At 54.1% G+C, this 21,878-nt stretch overlaps 1 protein-coding gene across 4 annotated transcripts in view; it reads left to right on the top strand.

Moving 5' to 3' along the window:
• The first annotated feature begins 971 nt into the window (after window positions 1-971).
• ADGRL1 (adhesion G protein-coupled receptor L1) overlaps window positions 972-21,878 on the top strand; it is a 42,485-nt gene continuing 21,578 nt past the window's right edge. For 3 of the 4 annotated variants that reach the window (XM_054693325.1, XM_054693324.1, XM_037505995.2), the window contains exons 1-3: window positions 972-1,477; window positions 15,978-16,142; window positions 19,024-19,240. In XM_054693325.1, coding sequence (XP_054549300.1) covers window positions 16,073-16,142; window positions 19,024-19,240 — 287 coding nt within the window. In that variant the 5' untranslated portion in view covers window positions 972-1,477; window positions 15,978-16,072. The remainder of the gene's footprint in view (window positions 1,478-15,977; window positions 16,143-19,023; window positions 19,241-21,878) is intronic. The other variant, XM_054693323.1, reaches the window with a different exon arrangement.

Below are 21,878 nucleotides of genomic sequence, written 5' to 3'. Positions count from 1 at the left end.
CGGGTCCCTTCGTGCCTGACTTCAGCCTTCCTTTTGCCCCTCCCTCTTGCTCGTCGCTGCCTGGAAGATGGGGTAGCCTTGGCAGCTTCGGCCACTAAGCAGCCCCCTCCCTGAGCCCCCTGCAAGCCCAGGTCCTGAAAATTCTAGGACAGGTCTTGCTTCTTCCCACTGCATTAGGCATGACGCATTACTCCGTCTCCCGAGGAAGAATCCGGCCCGAAATTTGCGTGCCCCGGGTGCAATTGGCCCTGTCGCAGCTCCCCTCCCCCCGTCCCGTCTCCCCTTCTCGGTCTAATCCAATCCGGGTTTTGCATAAACCTTCCAGATCTCCCCCTACTGCTTCTCTCACCGGCTTTACTTCACTGGCGTAAATTCCGCTCCGGGTCTTCCTTGCGCCCACCTCCCCTCCCCCCATATCCCGCTTCAACGGTGGGATCCAGTAGGTTGCTTTTCCTCTCCCATCTTTTCCTGAGGAGTTCGCGAAGGCAAAGGGAAGGAAGGAAAATCCAGTCCGGGCTTTAGGGCCGCCCCCCAGTGCGCCCGGCAGGTTGCTGCAGCCTGTCCCCGGCGGCGGCTCCGGGCCGGGTTTTGCGCGCGCCCGCCGCCCCCCTCCCGGAGTGAGAGCGCCGGGGAGAGGGGCGAGCAGGCGGCTTGTCATTGCTGGTGCCCGGCGCCGGCTCGGTCCGCGCGTCCTGCGGTGCCCACGGGCCGGCCCGGCGCCCCCTCCTCCCGCCGCCCCGGGGGCGCGACGCCGCCGCGCCCGCCTCCAGCCGCGCCCCCCCCAAACTTCGCGCCGCCCGCCCCCACCCCGAGCCCCCCGCGGCCACTGCGGGGAGCGGGAGCCGTCGGCGCGGGAGCTGCCGGCGTTGCGGCGCCCCCGCCCCGCCGTCTGCCGAGGAGGCCCCGGCGGATGGGGCAGCGCGGGCCCCGGAGCGGCGCCGCTGGGCGGCGGGGGCTGCAGGGGCGCCCCGGCTTCCCCGTTAACCCCTCGGCTGCCACTGCCGCCGTCGGAGGGGGCTGGGAAGTCGCCTGGGCGCACACGTGCCGCCTCCGTCGGGGCCGCGGAGCTGCGGGGGACATGCGGGCGGCTGCTGGCGCCGCCTCGGGGGCTCCGCCTCGCCCCAGCCCCCGGAGCTCTGACGCCGCCCCCGCCCCGCCGCCCCGCCGCCTCCCTCCCCGGGAGGGGCGCGGACCCACTGGCCCCCAGCCCCGAGCCTCTGTCGCCGCGAGGGGGCCGCCTTTGGATCTGTGTAATCCGTTTTTTGGGTTTCTTTATTGTTTTGGTTTTTTTTTAATTTTGGTTGTTGGCGGCGGTGCTGGGCTGGGGTGAGGAGGGGACACGGAGGCCACCCTCGCCCGCCGCCCCTCACCCGTTTTCCTCCCGCCCGGGTTCCGGGAGATGTGCCGGGCGGGGGGCCCGGGTTCGTGGAGCCGCAGGAGAGACACGCAGGGCCGATCCCAGAGCGGCGCTGGACAGGTGAGTGTCTGCGGGCCCCGAGCGAGGGGGACGCCGCACCTGGGACAGGTGTGCGGGCCGAGAGGTCGAGGGATGGGGGTGTGAGAAGGATGAGACCGAGGCCTGTCCAGGCCGCGAATGGGGAGGGGATGCTGGAACCGCGGGGCCACCGCACCTGAGCTGGAGGGGCGTCGGGGCAGCCAGCACCTCACCCCCCGCCCCCGCAGCGAGTGAACCGGGAGGGGCTGCCCCACAGAGTACCGGGAGTGCGGGGGTGCGGATGGGCCTCCGCGGGGTGCCCGGCGGGGGAGGGGACCACGAGTGTGCCCGCGCGTGGCTGCGTGTGCCCGAGCGCGCGCCAGCCTTTGTGGGGAAGCGGCGCGGCGGTGCCTGCGTGTCCCGGTGCGTGTGCGCGCGGGTGCTTGGCGCCCTGTTTGTGTAGGTGTCTGGGTGTGAGCCGAGAGGGTGCGTGTGCGCGCTGCGCGCGGGTTCCGGCCCCGGGAGGAGCCGCGTCTGGGGCTGGCACCGCAGGGTCTGAGCTGAGGGTTGTTTTTCTCTACGAGTCAAAGGCGCGGGGGATGGGGAGGGGTCTGTCTGGGTGTCGGATCGGCTGCTGTACCCGGGGCGCCGCTGTCTGGAGGGGTTCAGCTGGACAGTATCTTCTCTACGTGGTGCCCGGTTCATCACGGGAAAGCGGTCCGGTTGCTCACCTGGATTCCGGCTTTGAGGGCTAGAGCCCGCCCCCTCCCCTAGGTGTTCTTGGGGTAGAGCTGTGAGATTTCAGTTGTCATCCTTGCATCTGAGTTCCTCGGACCAGGGACTAGTCGGAGCCTGAATGGGGAGCGGTGGGGAGAGTGCTGCGTGTGCTTCAGCTGTGGCCAGATAATGCCCCTACAGGCATTGCTCCACTGCTTCCCCGGGAACCCATCTGATAACAGCACCCTGCTGGCCACATCCCCCATGCACATCCCTGTCTACACTTCCAGTCAAGGGCAGCACCCAGCCCCAGCCCTGCCAGCACCTCATGGTACCCACCTTGGCCTCCCACCGCCCCCCTCCCTGTCCTGCAACCCCTCCCCGCTTCCCCTCTCCATTCTTGGCAGCTGCTGTGGTTGTCCATCCATCCCAGTCTGGAGGTAAGTCCTCCTGGCTTCTGCAGGACCCAGAGCCAGGGTTTGTCTACCCACATCCAAACATGTGGTGTCCCTGGGGGAGCAGGGGGAGGGGTTCAAAATGGCTGCCAAGATGGCTGGTCACCTCTCTGCCTCGTTCTCTCATTCTCTCCCTGTCTGCTTGCCCTGTTCTTTTAGCTGCTACAGGAGTCACTACTAAGAGGGGCTTGAATACTGTGGGGTCAAGTGTGGGGGACAGCTGAGGGTGGGTATTTGCTCTGTTGACCTCCACACTGCTTGAGAAGAGACGTTTGGTCTCTACTCTTCTTTCCATCACCCTGAGTGCTGGTTTGGGCCTGTTACCTGAGCATTTCTCTGTCACCCCAGCTAACACCCTGGGGATTTCCTGCCCCTGCAACTGCTGTCCTGGTTCTGGCGCCATGAGTTCATTATTGGGTTTTTGAGGTGCCCCATGGAAGGGTTCCATCTCTCATCCTCAACCTGCCCCTTGGCCAGAGGGCGAGGGCTTCAAGTGGGCTTGGGTCAAGTCCCCAGCTGTGGGGGCTGATGACTTCTTCCTCCTCCCTCCCATCCCACTAATGCCCCATTTATTACTTAAAAGTAGGATGAAAACAGGGAGAATAAGAGAAGGAATACAACCTTCATTATCATATCGAGAAAATTATCCGTGATTTTCCTAACTAGCAATTTGCCTGCCATGCCGTTCAGAACTGACTTGCCCATTAATTACAGAGATGAAAAATCATCTGGAAAGCGGAAAAGGAAACTAATTCAATCCCTGGTTGGCGGATCACACCCGTGCACCAAGCTACATACGTGTGCACGCACCCTCCTGCAGGCATGCCCACCTTCTTGCTCTTCTCACTCCATCACCTCCCGCCAGGCCTCAGCCCCCCCCATGTTTGTCTCTCCTGCCCTCAGATGCTCTGGTAGGCCTTCCCTCCACACTCTCTTCCACAGGGTGCTTATCCCAACCCTGACTCAAGGGGAGCTCATGGAAAGCATGATCACCCATGCTGATGCCTGCCTTTGGGGGTGGATACCGGAGAGGATGGGGAGCTGGGGGCTAGAACACCTGGGCTGTGGGGCCTGCAGGGAGGAGGTGGAAGACCGGAGACTCAAAGCCTGGCTTCTATTCCCAGCCTTCCCTGGGGGGCCCCTTCTCCTGAGGGCACTTGGGGGAGGAGCAAGCTAGCCCCTGGCTGCCCCAGTCTGTTTGCATCTGGCTGTGTGGGTTCCTGGCTGGGGAGGCTCCACCTGTGTGTGGGCTGCAGGCAGCCAGTGTCCTGCATTTGCATCTTTCCTGCACCCCCAGTCTGGCTAAAGAGTGTGCAGCACTTTGGTCCTAGCACAGGCATCTGGGGAGTGAGGGGAAGTTCTAAGAGGCAGTGCTGCTTGGCCCCAGAGTGGATGCCCCTAAAGGGCACTAAAGGAGCAGGATCCCACCTTCCCCTCGCTGGCCACCAGCTCATAGTCTTTGTCCCTCCTACATCTCCAGCCAGACGTGTGGCCAAGGACACTGAAGGCTCTGGTTTCTGTGTGGGCTCCTCTCAAGGATCGGATTTCCAGATGCCAGACACTTCCCTCCTCCTGTCCCCCTCCAGGGAAGCAAGAGGAGGGGCTCCCAGGATGGGTGTTCCCTGGGTGTGGAACGAGGGCCTGACTGCAGTGACCATGGAGATGACCAAGGTCCTAGCCAAGCCTTGACCACCCTCATGAAAGAGGAAGTCTGCGGCATCAGATTGGGAGGGACCTACGCTGAACAGAGGCACAGTGGGAGGGCTGGCTGTCCTCAGATTCCATTCCTTCCTCAATCAGACATTGGTGTCTCCACATCTCTGTGTACCTTACCTGTGTGTGATTTGGATGGTGAACTGGACAAAACTGCGTACAGCCCTATGTCTAACTGGCTGATTTTGTGTATGGTCCCCGATGTGCTGGTGTTTATGTTTGACAGAGGGTGTGGCCTTGTGAGGGGGGGGGGGCGGTCCCATGTATGAGCACTGTCTGAGTCTTGTGCACACCTGTGAGCATATGCCCAAGTATGAACTTGGGTATCTATAGAACCAGGCTGGGGGCACCATTTCGTGCAACCTGTGAATATGTAGCAAGCGTCTTCTTGACCACATGCCATGCTGAGGACACAGTCGGGTCAGTGGCTCAGTCCTGTCCCTGTGGAGGTCAAAGTCTAACAATATATGAGCAATTTCGGTCAAGGGGCTTGTATCATATCATAGAAGTTGGGGAGAAAGCTCATGTCACCCCATCCAGAGCAGCCAGGGTCCCACCTGCATAGGACAATCCAGATTCAGAAAGCTAGCTAAGCTCCTGTATCTAGCACTACCTCAGTCTCAAGCATGTGGCTTCCTGGAGATCTGTCTTCCCTATTACCTCTTCTCCTTGGCCCCCACTTTCCTCATTGCTCCTCCAACCTGCTAAGCAGGATTCTATCCCAGGACCTTTGCAGTGACTGCTTCTTCCTGGGGCCCTCACCAAGACATCTGCATAGCTTTTGCTCCCTCACCAGCTTCAGTTCTTACCTTCCCAATAACCTTTACCCCATGTAGCCTGATTAAAATTGCAGCCTCCCACCCACCTCCTAACTTTCCCTAGCATGGATGGCTTTTCACAGTCTGTAATTTCCTGATTTATTGAGCTTGATTGTTTATCTCTGTGTCCCCCAACCAGGCGCCAAGTGCTCAGGGGATGTGTCACTTGGTTTGCTTTCCGATGCCAGGTGCCTATACTCATACCTGACCCTAGTGTATGTTCATGAAATCTTACCTGAGGGAAAGGGTGCATTTCAAAGGACCAGAGACCCTGGGTAGGTTCCCCAGCTGTGCACAATGAGGGCTCCTATTCAGCCAGTTCCTTTGTGCCACCTCCAGGGCCAGGCCAGCTCCACCCCTGTCACACATGCACACCTGTGCCAATTCTCGGGGGTGATCTCACAGTGCTCACGGGTGTGCCTGTGTGGGCAGGGGATTCTCATGCATGGGCCATGGGCACTGTAGGGTTTAGAGCCTGGAGTCTTCCTTCCTCTGCCAGGGTCAAGGCCTGAGCAACTCTTTCCCCAGCCTCTCTCTCATGTCATGGGGCCCTCGCCCCTATTATCATCTGCTTTGGACTTGGGAAACTAACCAAGCAGAAACCCCCTACGTTCTCTACCCCTGCCAACACCAAAATTTGGGGAAGTTAAAAATTTTAATAAATATATCCCAAGGCTAAAAATAGCTAGTGCCCCTCCCTCAGAAGCTAAAAATACCCAAAAAGTTAGAAATAGGCAGAAGCCAGTGGATACCAGCAAGAGGCGATGCAGGCAGGCAAGCTGTCCAGGCTGGCTCTCCCAATGGTGGTACCCTGACATCTGGCTGCATCACTCTGAGGGGAGGCGACCTGAGCATCGTAAGATGTTTAGCAGCATCCCTAACCTCCACCCCCCTAGATATCAGTAGATCTTCCTGTCCCCTAAGTTGTGACACCAAAAATATCTCAGACATTGCCATATGACCTGAGGAAAGACCATATCGCCCTACTGTTCAAAACCACAGCTCTGATGGGGGGGCGGGGGGAGCACTCTCTGCACAGAGGCAGAGAGTAGGTCCTGGAGACTTTTGTACACGGCTCTATTGCACATTCTTCTTCTACCTCTTCCCAGCCCTTTGAAAGTGGAAAAACCCTTCTTAGTCCACTGTATAAAGACAGGTGGTGGGTGGGCCACCCTTGGTGGCCCCAGGTGGAGGTTAGCCACCTCCACAGAGGGGCAGCCCCTGTGGAATGCCTGTGCACTAAGTGTGTGAGAGTCCCTGACCTTACCTCCTCCAGCTCCCCCAGGCTTGCTCCCACAGATCACCCTGCCTTCCTCAGGGACCCTCAAAGGTGCCGGCTCAGGACAGCCCCTGGCCTTTCATAGACTGTACCCACGAACCACTCTTTGCCCTAGGCAACTGCATGGCTCCACCCTGGGTCTCACAGGCTTTTATTGAAGTGTCTGGCTTTTCTCAGTGGTCCTGTTTAAAATTGCAAACCCACCATACCCTCATGCATGCATAGCCACCCCCCCAGTACCCCAGACGTCACTTTTTAGTGCAGTTTGTGCCTGACTCATCTGTACCATCTCTCCAATACCTAGATCAGTACCTGGCACACAGTAGTTGCTCTAAAAAAGATGTGAATAATAGTTGAGTTCTGTCTAAATCCCACAAGCGCCCAGCCCCAACCCAGGGAAGGACAGAATGAGTAGTAATGCAGAGGAGTAATGGCAGGCCAGGGCGTCAGGATGCACAGCGAGGACATTCGGACTTCAGATCCAAGTGTTGTGCCCAGGGTCTCTGCCCTCTTGCCTTGCTGGAAATCTGCTCCCTTCCCTGCAGTCTCTGTGCCACCCCACCCGTTTAGTTTGTTTCTGTTTGTCTGTAGGGCTAGAAAGGCCCATGGAGAAGCCAGGACCCACAAGATAGGGCCAGGATGTTTAGCATGAATTTCCTCTGGCTGCTGTGCAGGAGGAAACTTAAGAGGGCAGGAAGGAGACCAGGAGCCTGGGGGAGGCAGTAGCCACTGAGCTGAGGGCTCTGGTGGAGCCCTTAAAGCATGGGAGATGGATCAGGGCTGGGTTTTCAAACCAAGTTACCATGACTTGGTAGATGATCAACTGAAAGGTAGAGGAAAGGGACAGTGGAAGAAACTGCAGGTTTCTGGTTTTTCAGCCAGGTAGACCCCAGAGAAGGTCCCATCTCTCTGCTCAAACCTCCATGGCTCCTATTTCACTAGGAGAAAAAAACACAAATTCTCCCCTTAGCCTACAAGGCCTGCATGTGCTGCCTGCAACTACCTCCCTTGCTTCCTGGGCTGCAGCCACACTCCAGTACAGCCCTCTACCACAGGACCTTTGCACGTGCTATTCCTGCTATCTGGATACTCTTTCACAGGGACCTAGATGGCCCACCAACTTGAGACCTTCCAGCTAGGCATTTCCCAGGCACTCCGTCTATATTTGTACTCACACATACCCCTCCATGCCTTCTCTCCCCTCTGGATAGTTTTCTTGCAAAGCATTTGTGACCCAGTGGGAACCTGGGAAACAGCCACTGAAGTGAAGCTCTTTTCTCTGGTTCAGTCTATTTCATCTTCCTTCATTAAGTAAATTAACAAGTATCAACTCTGTGCCCAGGGCTGGGTATGCAACAGAAAGCCAGGCTGACCTGCAGTGGAACTTTCCTGCAGAGTTCTGAGCTAATGAGAAAGAAAGATGTACAACCACAAAGCACAGATCCTATTAGGGGCAAGAAATGTGTTGGGAAAGAGAAAGCTAGGAGGCAGGGGCCATAGACCTGGTAGTGTTGGGGGGTTGGAGGGGAGGGCAGAGGGGAGAGCAGAGGGAAAGGGAGAATAGGCACCTTGGAACGCTAAAGCAGAGAAAGTAAGGACAAGGTCACAGGAGACCAGAGCCTAAGATGCTATGTTAGGGCATCTGAGGCGATAGGAAGCCATGGAGAGTTGTAGGCAAGGAGGGATGTGAATGGTTTTCATTTTACAAAGATCACTCTGGTTGTGCAGTGGATATTAGATGGGGCAGGAATGGAAGATCAGGGAGGAAGCATGGGAGAAGAGAATGCTTTGAACAGCTCCCACCCCCTTACAATAGGCAACCAGAATGAATTGTAACTTTAAAACTTACAAGACAGCCAAACCCCACCCTGTGGCACCAACATCTAGTGGGAGAGAGATAATGAACATATAATGCAGGCACAGCTCAGAGATGCTGTGGGTTGGATTCCAGACCACCACAATAAAGTGACTATCCCCATGCATTTTCTTGTTTCCTAGTGTATATAAAAGTTACGTTGATACTATAGTCTGTTAAGTGTGCAAGAGTGCTATGTCTTAAAAAATACAATGTTCACGCCTTAGTTTTAAAATATTGTTTGAACTGGAGGAGGTTATATTAAGTGAAGTCAGAAGACAAATATCGAATGATTTCAATCATGTGGAATATAGAAAAAGCAAACAAATAAGTGAAAACACACACAGAGGAACTGACAAAACTAAACCAAAATAAACCCTAGAAGCATGACTACAGAATCGAGGCTACTAGAGGAGGCGGGTAGGTGGGGACAGGAACATGGACCAGAGGGGACACAAGGGTCTATTGTAAAGGACTGTGGATGCTTAGATGGTGGGGGTGGTATGAGCCCATTCCCCTAAATCATATGCAGTATTATAAATCAAAGTAATCTCAATAAAGGAAAAAAGAAAAAAAAAAGGCTTAAAAAACCGCTGACCACCCAAGCCTTCAGCAAGTCTTACAGGCTGTGTGAAGTGAGGTGTGCCTGTATGGTGCACATAATGCTGGCAGCGAGCATTGTGGAGAAATAAAGCCAGAGCAGGGCACAGGAGTGCTAGGGCCAGCAGGGCCTCCCTGAGCAGGCCATGTTGGAGTAAAGACCTGGGGGAGGCAAGGGAGCAGCCTTGCAGATCTGAGAGGAGGGAAGAACAGCCCTTGCAAAGGTGGGACTATGCCTGGTTTTCCCTTCAAGAAAGTGGGAGAGTCTCCCTGGTGGTGCAGGCAGTTGAGTGCAGCGGTTTGAAGCTGTCCACAGCCTCTGCAGTGCAGGTTCAAACCCGGCAGGCTGGGGAGATACCCACACAGCGCCGTAGACCTCTCCTGTCTTGCCCGCTGCTCCCTCAGCAGTATATTTCAGTGACTCCTCCTGTTCTGTTCCCCACTCTGTCTCTGGTGAATCATCTCACTCTCCTGCACATCTGGCCTGTACCCCCAGGTCTTGTATAAATAAATAAATCTTAAAAAAAAAAAAAAGAGGGGGAGGGCTGAGAGGGAATAAGTCAGAGCCTGAGCCTGAGGACCAAGGGGGACTTGGGTTTTTGACCTAGTGAGTGGGAGCCTTGGAGGGTTCTCTGGGCTGGAGGAGGCACCCTGACCCTGGGGCTCACTGGCGCGCTCTGGCTGTGGTGGAGGGAATGGACTGGCATCTAGGTGCCCTCAGTACTGGTCCAGGGGAAGATGGCAGGAGGAGCAGGGAGAGGTAAGAGGAGTCACTAGGAGGAGTTGTAGCAGCTGCTGAGGTTGGATGTGAAGGTGAGAGGACTGGAGTCCAGAATCTATAGCGCCTGAGTGCCGGAGAAGACCATGCTGGGAAGACAGACCCACTCCCAGAGGAGGGCTATGTGCTGGGGGCTTTGGGGCTTGCTCCATCTCTGACGCTAGAACTCCAATCCCAGAGTAGGGATGGGGAAATGGGTCAGAGAGGCCAAGGGCCCAACCTAAGGCCACATTAGCTGATTCAGCCCAGGAGCCAGTTCTCTATTCCCCCACTCTATTGCCTGAGGGCTTCCTGGAGGAGCTGTACCTGCTCAGCTCTGGCTGTTAGATTTGGGGAAGAGTCTGTCTGCTGGGGAATGGGCAATAGGCAGGAGAGTCCAGTATGAAAGACAGGTCCTTGAGGGGGCACTGACACCCCCCCATCCCTCCCTGCGCTGCCCCCCCTCAGTGCCCCCTGCCAGGCATTCAGATTCCTACCCACTCAAGCAGAGGGTTGCCTTGGCAACCACACTCTAGGGCAGACTAGAGGCGCCCCCTCTCCTCCAGCAGCCGGCTCTCCTCCTGTCACCCTCCCCTGCCCCATCTCAGGGCATCTGAGGACAGAGCCTAGGCCACATCACGTGCACCCAGGCACCACCCCCCTGCCCCACCCTTAACTTGAGATTGACATGGGTTCAGATGCAAACACAGAGGCAGGTGGGCCAGTGGGCAATGTGGGGGCCAGCCCCCACCTTAGTGTGAAGGCAGCAAGCCCTGTTCCCATGGGTTTAAGTTAGGGTACCCACCCAGGTCCACTCAGGCTCATGCTGGGACAGAGGCAGGTGTGGGCTCACCTAGTCCTGTGGGTACAGAACCTTTGGGCATATCCAAGACTCTTGGTCACACAGATGCCATGAGGGCTGGGAGGAGAGTTCTATCTCTGCCCCCTCCAGGTCTCCCCAGCTCCCTGTGCCCAACCTGGGGGGCGGGGGTCAAGCCTCTGGAGTTCAAAGCTCTCTTAACCACCTGGGTATCCCTGGAACCTCACTTTCCTCATTGTAAAATATGGGTTTGTACCCCCCCCCTTCTAAGTTGTTCTGAGGATTAAATGAGGTATGCGTGTGCCATCTTTAGAGAGGGCAAGGAGGTATCAGCTGCTGGCCCCAGATCAGGGACAGGTTTGGTTCCTTCTGAGGGCTCCGAGGAAGAATGTGTTCCAGGCCTCTCCCCTGGCGTCTGGGGTTTTCCGAGTCTTTAGGTGTTCCTTGGCTTGTACACATATCACAGTGATCTCTGCCTTCATCTTCATGTGACATTCTTCCTGTGCCCGTTTCTGTGTTCAGATGGTCCCTTTCTATAAGGACACCAGGCACATTGGCTGGGGCCCACCCTAATGACCTCATCTTAACTTTATTACTTTTAAAATCCCTGTCTGCAAATGAGGTCCCGTTCCGAGGTGCTGGGGGATAGGACTCCAACATACCTTTTCTGTTTTTTTGAGGGAGGGAAACACAATGCAATCCAAAACACCCTCCCAAGGACTCTGGGACGGCCAGGCCCAGGTGCCTCCTACTTGTCCCATCTGACCTGGCCTCCTGCCTTGGGGGAACCATGTTCAGCTCACCAGGCAGGATGGGCACACAGGCCAGAAAGAAAGACAAAATGGGGTTTGTTCCTGGGGATGCCTGGAGTTCCTCTGGAGAGGGGGCTTCAGAGCAGTTGGCTTTCTGCACCCGAGGTAGTGGTACCTACCTGTGAGGGTTGGGCCAGCCCTCAGCGCCATCCTTAGTCACTCACCCTTTGTTCATTCAGGAAATAGCTGTTTGAGGACCTACCGTGTGCTTAGATGCCAGGAGATGACCTTGGGAGCCTCCACTCTCCTGGGGACATAGAGGAAATCTGCAAATGGACGAGTGAAGTCATTGGGACAGTGACGATCGCATCCACTCACCACACGCCAGGCACTGCCCCCGTGCATTTCATATGTATGGACTCATCCTGTTGCACAACTCCCCTTTGAGGGCTCTCCATTTTTTTACCAAGAAGAAAACAGACTCACGGGAGGTTACGGGGTGTCAGCTGCAAGGTGCTACAGCACGGGGTGGTCCACCTGCATCCCCACTGAGAGTAAGGGACACAGAAATGGGACCCAGGGGAGGTGGACTGGTGGGAAGGCATGGCTGGAAGGGGGTGGGTGAGAGCAGGTAGCCGCCAGCGTGCTTTGGGGCTGTGCTCCGTGCTTGGGGTTGTACTCTGGAGCCCTTGCAGAGGGCTAAACAGAGGGCAGAGTGTCCTTCAAAAGACCCCTGTATGGTAACAATCCAAGTGTTCATCAGTAATGAAGGGATGATTCTGCAAGTCGTGGTCCATCTACACAGTGCAAGGTTAGCCACAAGGAAGAGTATTGTATGATCACATGTTGCTTAATATTGTCTGGTTAACAAGGGGCGGGATAGATGGCAGAGGTCCCAGTAAGGCTGTGCCCTCTGACTCGGGTGCAGTAGGCTCTGCCCCCTAGGTTTGTGTAATCACACTCTGTAAGTTCTCACAACTATGAAACTGCCTAATGACGTGTCTGTCACAAAGCGATACAAAAGGGCACTGACACATAGGACAACATGAATAAACCTTGCAAACATGTTGAGTGAAAGAAGGCAGGCACAGAAGCCCACAGATTGTGAGATTCCCTTTGTAAAATGCCCAGAACAGGCAGATCCTTAGAGATGAGTGGTTACCAAGGCTTTAGGGAGAAGATATGGGGAGTTTTTGCTTAATAGAGTTTCTGTTTGGGGCGATAAAAGAGTTTTAGAAAAAACATTATGGTGGTACAGCATTGAGGCTATAAATAACGTCACTGAATTATACAATTAAAGTGGTGAAAATGACTCTTAAGTATATTCTACCATAATTGAAAAAATTCAAAGGTCCCTCTGGTTGCCGGGGGAGTCTGGGCTGTGGGGCTAGAGGGCTGGAGGGCAGTTGGTCAGAGCTGGCTGGGGGAGATGGTAGTCCCCACAAAGAGGGCGGCAACTTCGGAGGATGATGGCAGCTGGGGTGTTTTGGTGGAAAAGACCCAGGACTTCTGGATGTGGAATAAGGGAAAGAGAAACCAACTGTTTGACTGCTGGGGTTTTGGCCCCAGGGATCTGGGAGGATGGTGGGAGCATGAACTGATGAGGGGGCTTTGTTTTGGTCTGGTCAGGCTGATGGAGGTGTGGAAGGTGACGAGAGTGCAGGGCAGGAGCCCAGGTGTGGCCTCTATCACTGTATAGATGGTTTTTAAAGCCACAAGCCTGATTGGCAACCCTGAGAGGACAGTGTGGATGGGAAGAAGCAGAGTGACTCCACTTGGAGTCCCAGAATCTCAGGGTGCAGACCCCTAAGATAGAGGTTACAGGGTCCTGGCTGGCTTACTGTGCACATAGACTGTTATCCTTGCCAGAACCCCACAGATTCTTGTGGCTGAGGAACTGGGGCTGGTGAGGGGAAAGGACTGACTCAAGCTCACACAGCAGATCGACAGCAGAGTGAGGAGCCAGACCCACTGGGGAACGACTGCCCTCTGCTCCCTGCTTCCCTCTCAGAGAAAGCCAGGAGGATGTCTTATCTGCATGGGCTTGGTGCCTCCCATCACTGGGGGATGAGGTAGGGGAGAATGAGGTGGTGAGGAATATGCCCCCTCCCCACAATGTAAAATCATAAAATGCTTTGAAATGAATCAAAGTGCCATAGGTCAGTCATATCTGGGTGGGGCTGTGCACTGAGGTGGCCTCAGGAAGAGTTCCTAGATGTTGGAGATGGGGAGGGGCAGCAGATATACAGAGTACACTGTGAAACCCTATTCCCGTTTCATAGGAACGGGACTGAGCCTGGGAGATGGTGTTAGGATGAGTCTTGCCCCATGAGCCTGCCCCTTGATCTTTATTTCTTGGGAACATGTGCTGAGTTCCTACCTTCAAGGTGCTCATGCTGTCTTGGGGAAGACCAACAACAGACCTGCTAACAGAAACAGTTAATTTCAGGTGCAATGGAAAGATGTGACTTAACAGAGCAAAAGGATGGTGAGTGAGAGTGGTAGGCAGGAGTTTTTTCGTTTGGGGTGCTTGGGATAGGTCACTCTGACCTTGGAGTTGAGCCCTGATTTGAGAAACTACAGCAGTTGTGTGAGGACCCTGGGAGAGCATTCTAGGCCAGGGAAATAGCCCAAGCAAAGCTTCTGGGGCTGGAGGAGGCTCTAAGCCCTGGTAAGGAATGAAGACCTCGGTGAGAGCAGAGGGGACACTTAATACTCTGACATCTGTCACTGAATGATCCCTTAGCACTGAGTGGAGGCAGGGAGGCTGGAGTAAGAGGAGACTGGGAGGAGAGGAGACAGCATGTAGATGCTGCAGGGTGGTGGCTTGGTCCTAGATGGTGGCACTAGAGGCAGGTTGGCAAGACACTTGGGAGGCAGAACCCACAGGATTGCTGAATGGAATTTATGAAGGGGACAGAGGGGCGAGTATTGAGGAACTGAGGCAGATTCCTTGATTTGGAGTCTGACATTCTATCAACAAATTTTCATTGCTCTATATTCTAGAACTGCAGGAGCAAAACAATCTAATGATCCTTGCCTCATGTGGGGGCCATTCCAAACAGGAGATGAACATTGTTGACCCTTGAACAACATTGGTCTGAACTGTACAGGGACACTTTTATGCAGATTTTTAAAAATCAATACATAAATGTATTTTCTCCTGTGACTTTCTCATTAGCATTTTCTTTTCTCCAACTTTATTGTAAGAATACGGTATATATTACACGACATGCAAAATATACGTTCATTCACTGTAAATGTTATCGGTAAGGCTTCTGGTCAACAGCAAGCTGTTGGTAGCAACGTTTTTGGGGAATCAAAGTCATACTTGGATTTCTGACTTGGGGGTTAATGGGTGGGCACTTGTAAACACCGCTACCACCACCACACCCCACCCATGTGATGTTCAAGGATCAACTGTGCTTCCATTGAACAAGGGCCTAAAGGAATGCAGGGAGTGGCCATGGGAATAATGGGGGCAGAAGGTCTGGCTGAGGAAAGTGCAAAGGCCCTGCTGCAGAACCTAGTGTGGTTGAGCAGTAGCAGGAGGCCAGAGCATGTACAGGGTCAGAGGGCTCAATCACCCAGGTCCTTAAGGTAGCATTTGAGGTGACAGTCATCAGTGCTCTGATGAGAGATTGTAGGCTAGATACAAGGGATTTGGGAATTATTGATTAGTCATTGGTGCTGAGACCATGGGATAGACTGAGGGACAGCAGGAGGGAATTCACGTACTGGAGAGCAGTTAAAACATAGGGTGTGGCCTGTCACAGAGAATGTACATTTCTAGAAAGTTCCTAACCAGGCTAGTGCCTCCAGCCAGCACCTTGGAGAACCTGGGTTTAGATACAGTAAAGGACCAAGAGTGGAGATCTAGGCTTGCAACCTCTGGAGTATCCAGGGGAGACTGAGGCAGCAAGAAGGGAGAAGGAGCATCTGTGAGGAGGAGGAAATGGGTCAGAGCTGTGCTGTGCCACAGTCAGCGTACCAGAGGAACCTCTGTGTTCCGGGACAGGCAGGCAGGGGTAGGGAGGATTGCGGGAGGGGAGGGGGTACACATTACTCCATCTTCCCATGGCCTCCAGGGGGTAGCAACCCCCTCTCACTCCGCCTGCCTGTCTCCAGCTTACCCCAGGGTCCTCCAGAGGGGAAAGAGGGGACTCAGTTGTCCCTGGTCCCTGAGCTGTGGCGCCAGCCTGCTGGATTCTAATTAGCTACCAGAGCGGGAGAGACAGGAAGCAGGGGGCCGGGGGTGGGGCCTGGATTCCTGCCCAAGCCCTGGAGGTTGCAAGCCAGGATGCCTGGGTCCACCACCCGGGACACCATTCATGCCCTAGCCTCCTCCTTGATGGGCACAAATGGGCAAAGATTGGGATTTGGGGATGGCAAAGAGGCATCTAGAGCACCCTTCTCCCCTGTGACAGAGGGTCCCTGTAGCCTTGATATCCTGCTGAGCTGTCCCTGCCACCTAATGGGGACTTTGAGACCATAGAGGGTGCTTCTAGGAGGTTCTCTTTGGTCTGCGTGCCCAAATGGGTGGGTCTTTCTGCTGGGGTGGTACTGAGGGGTGTACAGTGTGTGCCAGAGGCCTTGGGGTCATCTTCTTGCCCAAGGGTTGGCTCCTGCCACAGACAACTGGAGAGGGAAATGCTGGGCGTGGGCCCCTCTCAGTCTGCAGCCTGAAGGAAGAGAGGGGACCAGCCCAAATGCTCCTCCTCCTGGGCCCTAGGGGGTCGGCCCCTGCACTGTTTTCACTGACCCTGTTCTCCCCAGGCTGGTGGGTCAGGCCGTGGTGCCCACCTGGTGATGCGGGGCAAGACCCCCTGCACAGGCCACTGAGAGCCCCGTGAACACCCCCAGCTGCCACCATGGCCCGCCTGGCCGCTGCACTCTGGAGTCTCTGTATCACTGCTGTCTTGGTCACCTCAGCCACCCAAGGTAGGTGCTGCTAAACCCTGCCAGGAGGGCAAACAAAAAGTTGACTTATCTCCCTAGCACTTGTTAAAGAACTATGGTCCCTACCACACCCTGGACTTCAGTGGAACTGGACCAGAGGAAGGATTAGTGATCACACCCCCAGCCCCACCCAGGGGTCCCAGAGCCTGGGACTTGGGCTGTGGGCCCATGGGACCAGGAGAGGCCATCCTGATAAGCCAGTGTTCTTCTGTCTTCTGTGAATATCTCTCTGTGATTACATCTCCGAGGCTCTCACTGGGAAGAAGGCTTAATTAAAGCATGCCCGCTGACGTTTATTTAAAAACAACTAATTACCCAGCTCGGCCCTATGCTGGCCCTGGGATCCTGTGCACGCCACAATTAGTGCCCCGAGCCTGCCCGCCCACCCTCGATGATTACTCAATTACGGTCCCCATGGTGGGCCCAGGCGGGTGCAAGGGCAAAGCAGGGAGGGAGGCAGAGAGAAGGGGCTAGAGGCCTTGCCCCTCACCCCCTAGTCCTGTCTGGAGGGTGCTGGCAGGGGACCCTGCTCCCTAGAACTCTCATATAGACTTCTGTCTGGAAAGTCACGCAGAGGGAGGGGACATTGTTCAGCCAGGCCACGAGGTCTTGGCACTGCTCCGGTCATCTGACACCCAATTTCTCTGCCTATCCAGGTTGTGCCCCACAGCCCCAGCTGGGCCGGGAGGGGCCGCTTCCACCCCCAGACCCATCTGAGCCAGCCCTCCACCCCCAGCCTTCCCTCCCAGCCCGAGAAGGGCTAAAATTAGCCATGGAAGCAGATGGTGCTAGAGGAACACATGTAAAACTTTCCCCCAAGTGAGACTCGACTCACCCCAAAAAACCCCAGGGGCCTAGCTGCCATCCTTCTTCGGCTCCCACAGCCAGCACTGAAGAGATGAGATGGCGCTGCCATCATGCCCTGGTGCCCTCTCTTCACTTACAGGTGGAGCCTATGGACCACCTGCATCCCCTCTTACTTCTAGCACCAGCAAGGCTGGGCTGGGAACAGGGTCCAAGAAGGTGGCTTCCCTGGCAGGCATGCATCGTGTGGAGCCTGCTCTGTCCTGCAGAGACTGGCTGCCTTACTACTCTTGATGACAACAGTAATTCGCACTCTGTCATCTCACTATGTACCAGCAAGTACATCCTCACAACACCTCTATTAGGTGGAAGTTGTCAACTCCATAGGGAAGGAAACAGGGCACAAAGGTGGCCAGTGACTGGACAAGTTCATAAGCCAGGGAGTGACCAGGCTGGGATTTAAACCCCTGGCTCCTGAGTCCAGCTTTTAGAGCCCACCTGGAAGTGGCCCTGCTCAGTTGATGTTTTTTCATTATCAATATGGCCCTGGAAGGTTTTCCAGGTGACAACTAGGAGGCCCCTCCCTGCGGCGCCCTCATCATGTGTGCATTTCCTTCCAGAACATTCTCTAGCTCTGGCAGTGTGACCCTGGGATGTGGTGCTCATTTGACAGATTAGGAAACTGAGACTTGAAGAGGCTACAGCAATATGTCTTCAAATTTGAGCAGGCATCAACATCCTTGAGTAGGCATATAGAGTCAGAGATCCTGCCATATCCCTGAATTTCTGATTCAGGAGACCTGGTCCCAGAGTCTGCATTCTGAATCAGCCACCAGATGATGATGATTTGGCTGGTCCCTGGGCCACACTGTGGGAAGCCCTGGTTTGGAGCACACACCTGTCCTGTCACCTGGAAAGTGGCAAAGCCAGACTGTGTAGTTTCTTCCAGGAATATAAGGGCATTCCCTCACATACCATCTCTGCTCCTTGCATGGGAAGGCGTGAAGTTTGGGAAGTGCTTAGATCACCCTCCTTTCTGATAACAATTGCAAGTTTGGGGCCCCGCAGTCTACTTAGATTTGAAGATTCACTGGAAGGATTCACAGAATTCAGGAAAGCTGTAATATTCACAGTTACAGTTTACTGTAGTGAATAGACATGGTTTAAAATCAACCAAGAGTAGAGGTACATGGGGGTGGTGTCCAGGAAAATCCATGCACAGAGCTTACAGTTGCTCCCCCTGGGCAGAGTCACACAAGCAGTGTCACCCTCCTGGCAGTGGTATATAACAGCGTGCCTGGAGTACTGCCAATTTGGGAAACTTCCCTTGAGCCTGGGTGTCCAGAGTCTTTACTGGGTCTCGGTTATGTAGGCTTGCTTGATCACCCACATGGCTGGCTTCAGAGCCGAGTCTCTAGCCCCTCCAGAGGTCAGCTGAGAACACATGAGCCAAAACTGTTAGCACAAAACCCAAAATCACATTATGTACTAGTTGCTAGGTTTGCTGTAACAAAGTGCCACAGCCTGGGAGACCTAGCCCACAGAAGGGCCAAAAGGGAATGTACTATTCCAGGCCTCTCTCCTTGGCTTTTAGATGACTCTCTTCTCTCTGTGTCTTAATGTCATCTTCCCTCTGCAATATCATTCCAAATTTCCCCGCTTTATAAGGACACTAGTCGTGTTGCCTTTGGGCTCTCTCTGATGACCCCCTTTTAACTTGATTATCTCTATAAAGACCTTGTCTCCAAATTCAGTCCCATGCTAAGATACTGGGCATTAAAACTTCAGCATATGGATTTCTAGAGGAGGGGGGACACCTTTCGGACCATAATTGTTAGCACAGACTAGCCGGCATGGCCCAGGATCCTAGGCAGGACACTTCAAGAGCTGGGAGGTCAATTCCCAAGGGAGCAAAGGCCTGACTCTGGACTATGTTAATTACCTAGGTGGGTAACTGAGAAGCCCATTTTATGGATATATAAACTGAGACTAGAGGTGCCACCTCTTCAGCAGGGTCTTCCCTCCCTAGGCCTGGCGTGATGTCCTCTTCCTCTTGCAGCAGGCCTGAGCCGTGCCGGGCTCCCATTTGGGCTGATGCGCCGGGAGCTGGCATGCGAAGGTTACCCCATTGAGCTGCGGTGCCCAGGCAGTGATGTCATCATGGTAGAGAACGCCAACTATGGGCGCACAGATGACAAGATCTGCGATGCTGACCCATTTCAGATGGAGAACGTGCAGTGCTACCTGCCAGACGCCTTCAAGATCATGTCACAGAGGTGAGGGGCTGTGCTCTGCCAGGCTCCCAGGAAGGTGGGCAGTGGTGGTTCCTGGGGTCCCTGAATAAAGTTCCCGTCCTCCATCTACCCCCGACTAGCACACCCCACTCACCTGAAATCTTCCTTCTATGCATTCAATACACATTTCTCTGTGCAAACAGCAAACAAGACTGAGCCAGTCCCCTGCCCAGCCTCCTCCCTGACCTGCCTGTGCCCTGCCCTGCCTCCCCACATACTTGCATACACGCATGAGCCTCCAGATGCTCATTCCAAGATTAGCAGGGGGCTGTGAGAGTTTGCAAATGAAAGAAATGTCAGGCCAGGACGAAGGTGTCACAGGAGCTCTTTCACCCAAACTTGAGAAATCGAGTCAGTTTTCCATGAGGCGATAACATCTAAACACAAACTACAGAAGTGTATGCACGTGTGAGTATAACAGTATGAGCATATGCTTGAGTGTGCAAGATTGTTTCTTAGCATGTGTCTGTCTATATTGTGTTGGAGTTTGTGTGTGAGGGAGTATTTATGCCAGAGTGAGGCATGTGGTGCGCAAAGATGCAGTCTCTCACGCCCACTTAAGAGCTGGTCAGTTCTTCATTTAAATGATAGCCATTTGACCACTACTTCACCACCAAACCTTTGCTCTTTGCCCCTTCTTGCCTGATACAGTCTGTTCCTCCCACAGCCACAAGAGGGCAACTAGGATCCCCTGAGTCCAGGCATTGCCTTCTGCTCAGAACCCTTCTTTGGTTCCCACTTCACTCAGAGCTAAACGCCCAAGTCTTCCCCAAGGCCTTGCGTGCTCTACCTCATCCTTTCTCAGCTCTCACCTCTTCTATTCATTCTCTCTCTCAGTTCCAGCCATCCTACCTCCTCCTTACACACATCAGGGATCTCCCTACTCGGGTTTCCTCCAACCTTTACATTGGCTATTCCCCCTGCCTGAGATACTATTCCCTGTCCCTACATGACTCCTTCCTCCCCTCACTCAGGGATTTTTTTTACCTAACTATTCTCTCAGCAAAGCTTGCCCAGCCACCTTCTCTAAAACCACATCCCCCACTTCCTCATCCCTTCCCTGCTGTATCTTTCTCCTAGCCCTGACTTCCATCCATACTTCTGTCAGATATTTTTTCCCTCTTCATCATGTTTATTTTCAGTTTTCTCTCACCAGGCCACCCCATGAGGGGCAGGGAGTTTTGTCTGTCACCTCTGTGTCCACACACAGATAAAGAGCAGGTACGCACTGAACTGTTGCCGAGTGCCAGAGAGAGCGCAGGGTGAATGAAGCCAGGACCCAAGACTGTGAAAAGGGAAGGAGGACTGGGGCTGACTCTGCAGCTCTTTGAATACCAGCAGAGAATTCTAGAATGCTTCGCTGGGCTGGGCACCAAGAACCTCCAGACAATAGCTCAAAGGGGTGAGCTGGACTGGGGCCACCTCTTCCTCCTTTCCTGTCTCTTGATACCCCTACGTGGGCAGCAGCAGTCCAGGCTCCCAGCCTTTGTCAAGCTCTGCCCCGTCTTGGGAAACCCCTTTCCTCCTTTCTCCTGCCACTTCACTCATTCAGCACTGGCTTCCAAGTCTGTGATGTTCCCCCACGGTCTCCCCAACACTTAGTACAGCAATTAGCCCAGTTTTGACGATCATGGATTCTTATAGGGAGACGCTGAGTAATGCGGTTACTAGGGCCAAGGGAGCTTGAGGCAGCCTCTGCTCCACTGTCTTGAGCCTAAAGTTTCTTCATACAACTCCACTGCCCCAGAATAAATACAGCAACCTAAACAAGACAGGAGTTAAGAAGACCCTCAGCACCCATTTCCCTCCTTGAGAGCAGCCCTTTAAAGGCCACGGCATGCCTGCTCCCACGTCCCTGACCAGAACTTGGTCACAGGGAGGGTGAGAAATGTAGTCTCCAGCTGGAAGGTCAGCAGTTTCCTTTTTTTCTGTATATTGAAATAAAATTTACCATTTTACATTTAGTGGCATTTTGCACATTCACAATGTCATATAACCACCATCCCTATCTAATTCCAGATCATTCCATCAGCCCAACTGAAACCCAGTTTCCATTAGCTGTCACTTCCACCAACCTGGCAATCACCAGTGTGCTTTCTATGTCTGGATTTGTCTGTTCTGGACCTTTCATATAAATGGAATCATGAAACGTGGCCTTTTATGTCTGGCTTCTCTCACCGTCATGTTTTCAAGGTTCAACCATGCTGTAGTGTGTGTCAGGGCCTCACTTTTTTTTATAACTGAAGAATAAATATCCATCATCTGGGTGGACCACATTTTGTGTATCCATTTGTCCACCAGTAGGACACTTGCGTGGTTTCCACCTTTTGGTGATGTGTGAATGACGCTGCTGTGAATATTTCATGTAAAAATTTGAGCACCAAATTTCAGTTCTTTTGGGAATGTACTAAAGATGGAATTGCTGGGTCATGGCTAACTGCTGAGCCTCCTGAAGCCAGTGCTGTATTTTTAAGGAAGAGGGTGAGGTGGGTAGATTCTTCTTTGCCCATTAGCCCCTCACCCACAGCTTTCTCTCTCTCTCTCTCTCTGGTAGACCCTTAACCCTTTTCCAGGTGGCCACCTCAGTGTTGAGCACTTGCTGGTTAAAGGTGGGACTGAG

Source organism: Talpa occidentalis, unplaced genomic scaffold (genome assembly GCF_014898055.3).
Source record: "Talpa occidentalis isolate TD23 unplaced genomic scaffold, MPIMG_talOcc4v2.1 talOcc4.12, whole genome shotgun sequence".
NCBI classification, from domain to species: Eukaryota; Metazoa; Chordata; class Mammalia; order Eulipotyphla; family Talpidae; genus Talpa; species Talpa occidentalis.
The sequence above is the reverse complement of the archived record's forward strand: the minus strand, read 5'-3'. Positions and strand labels throughout refer to the sequence as shown.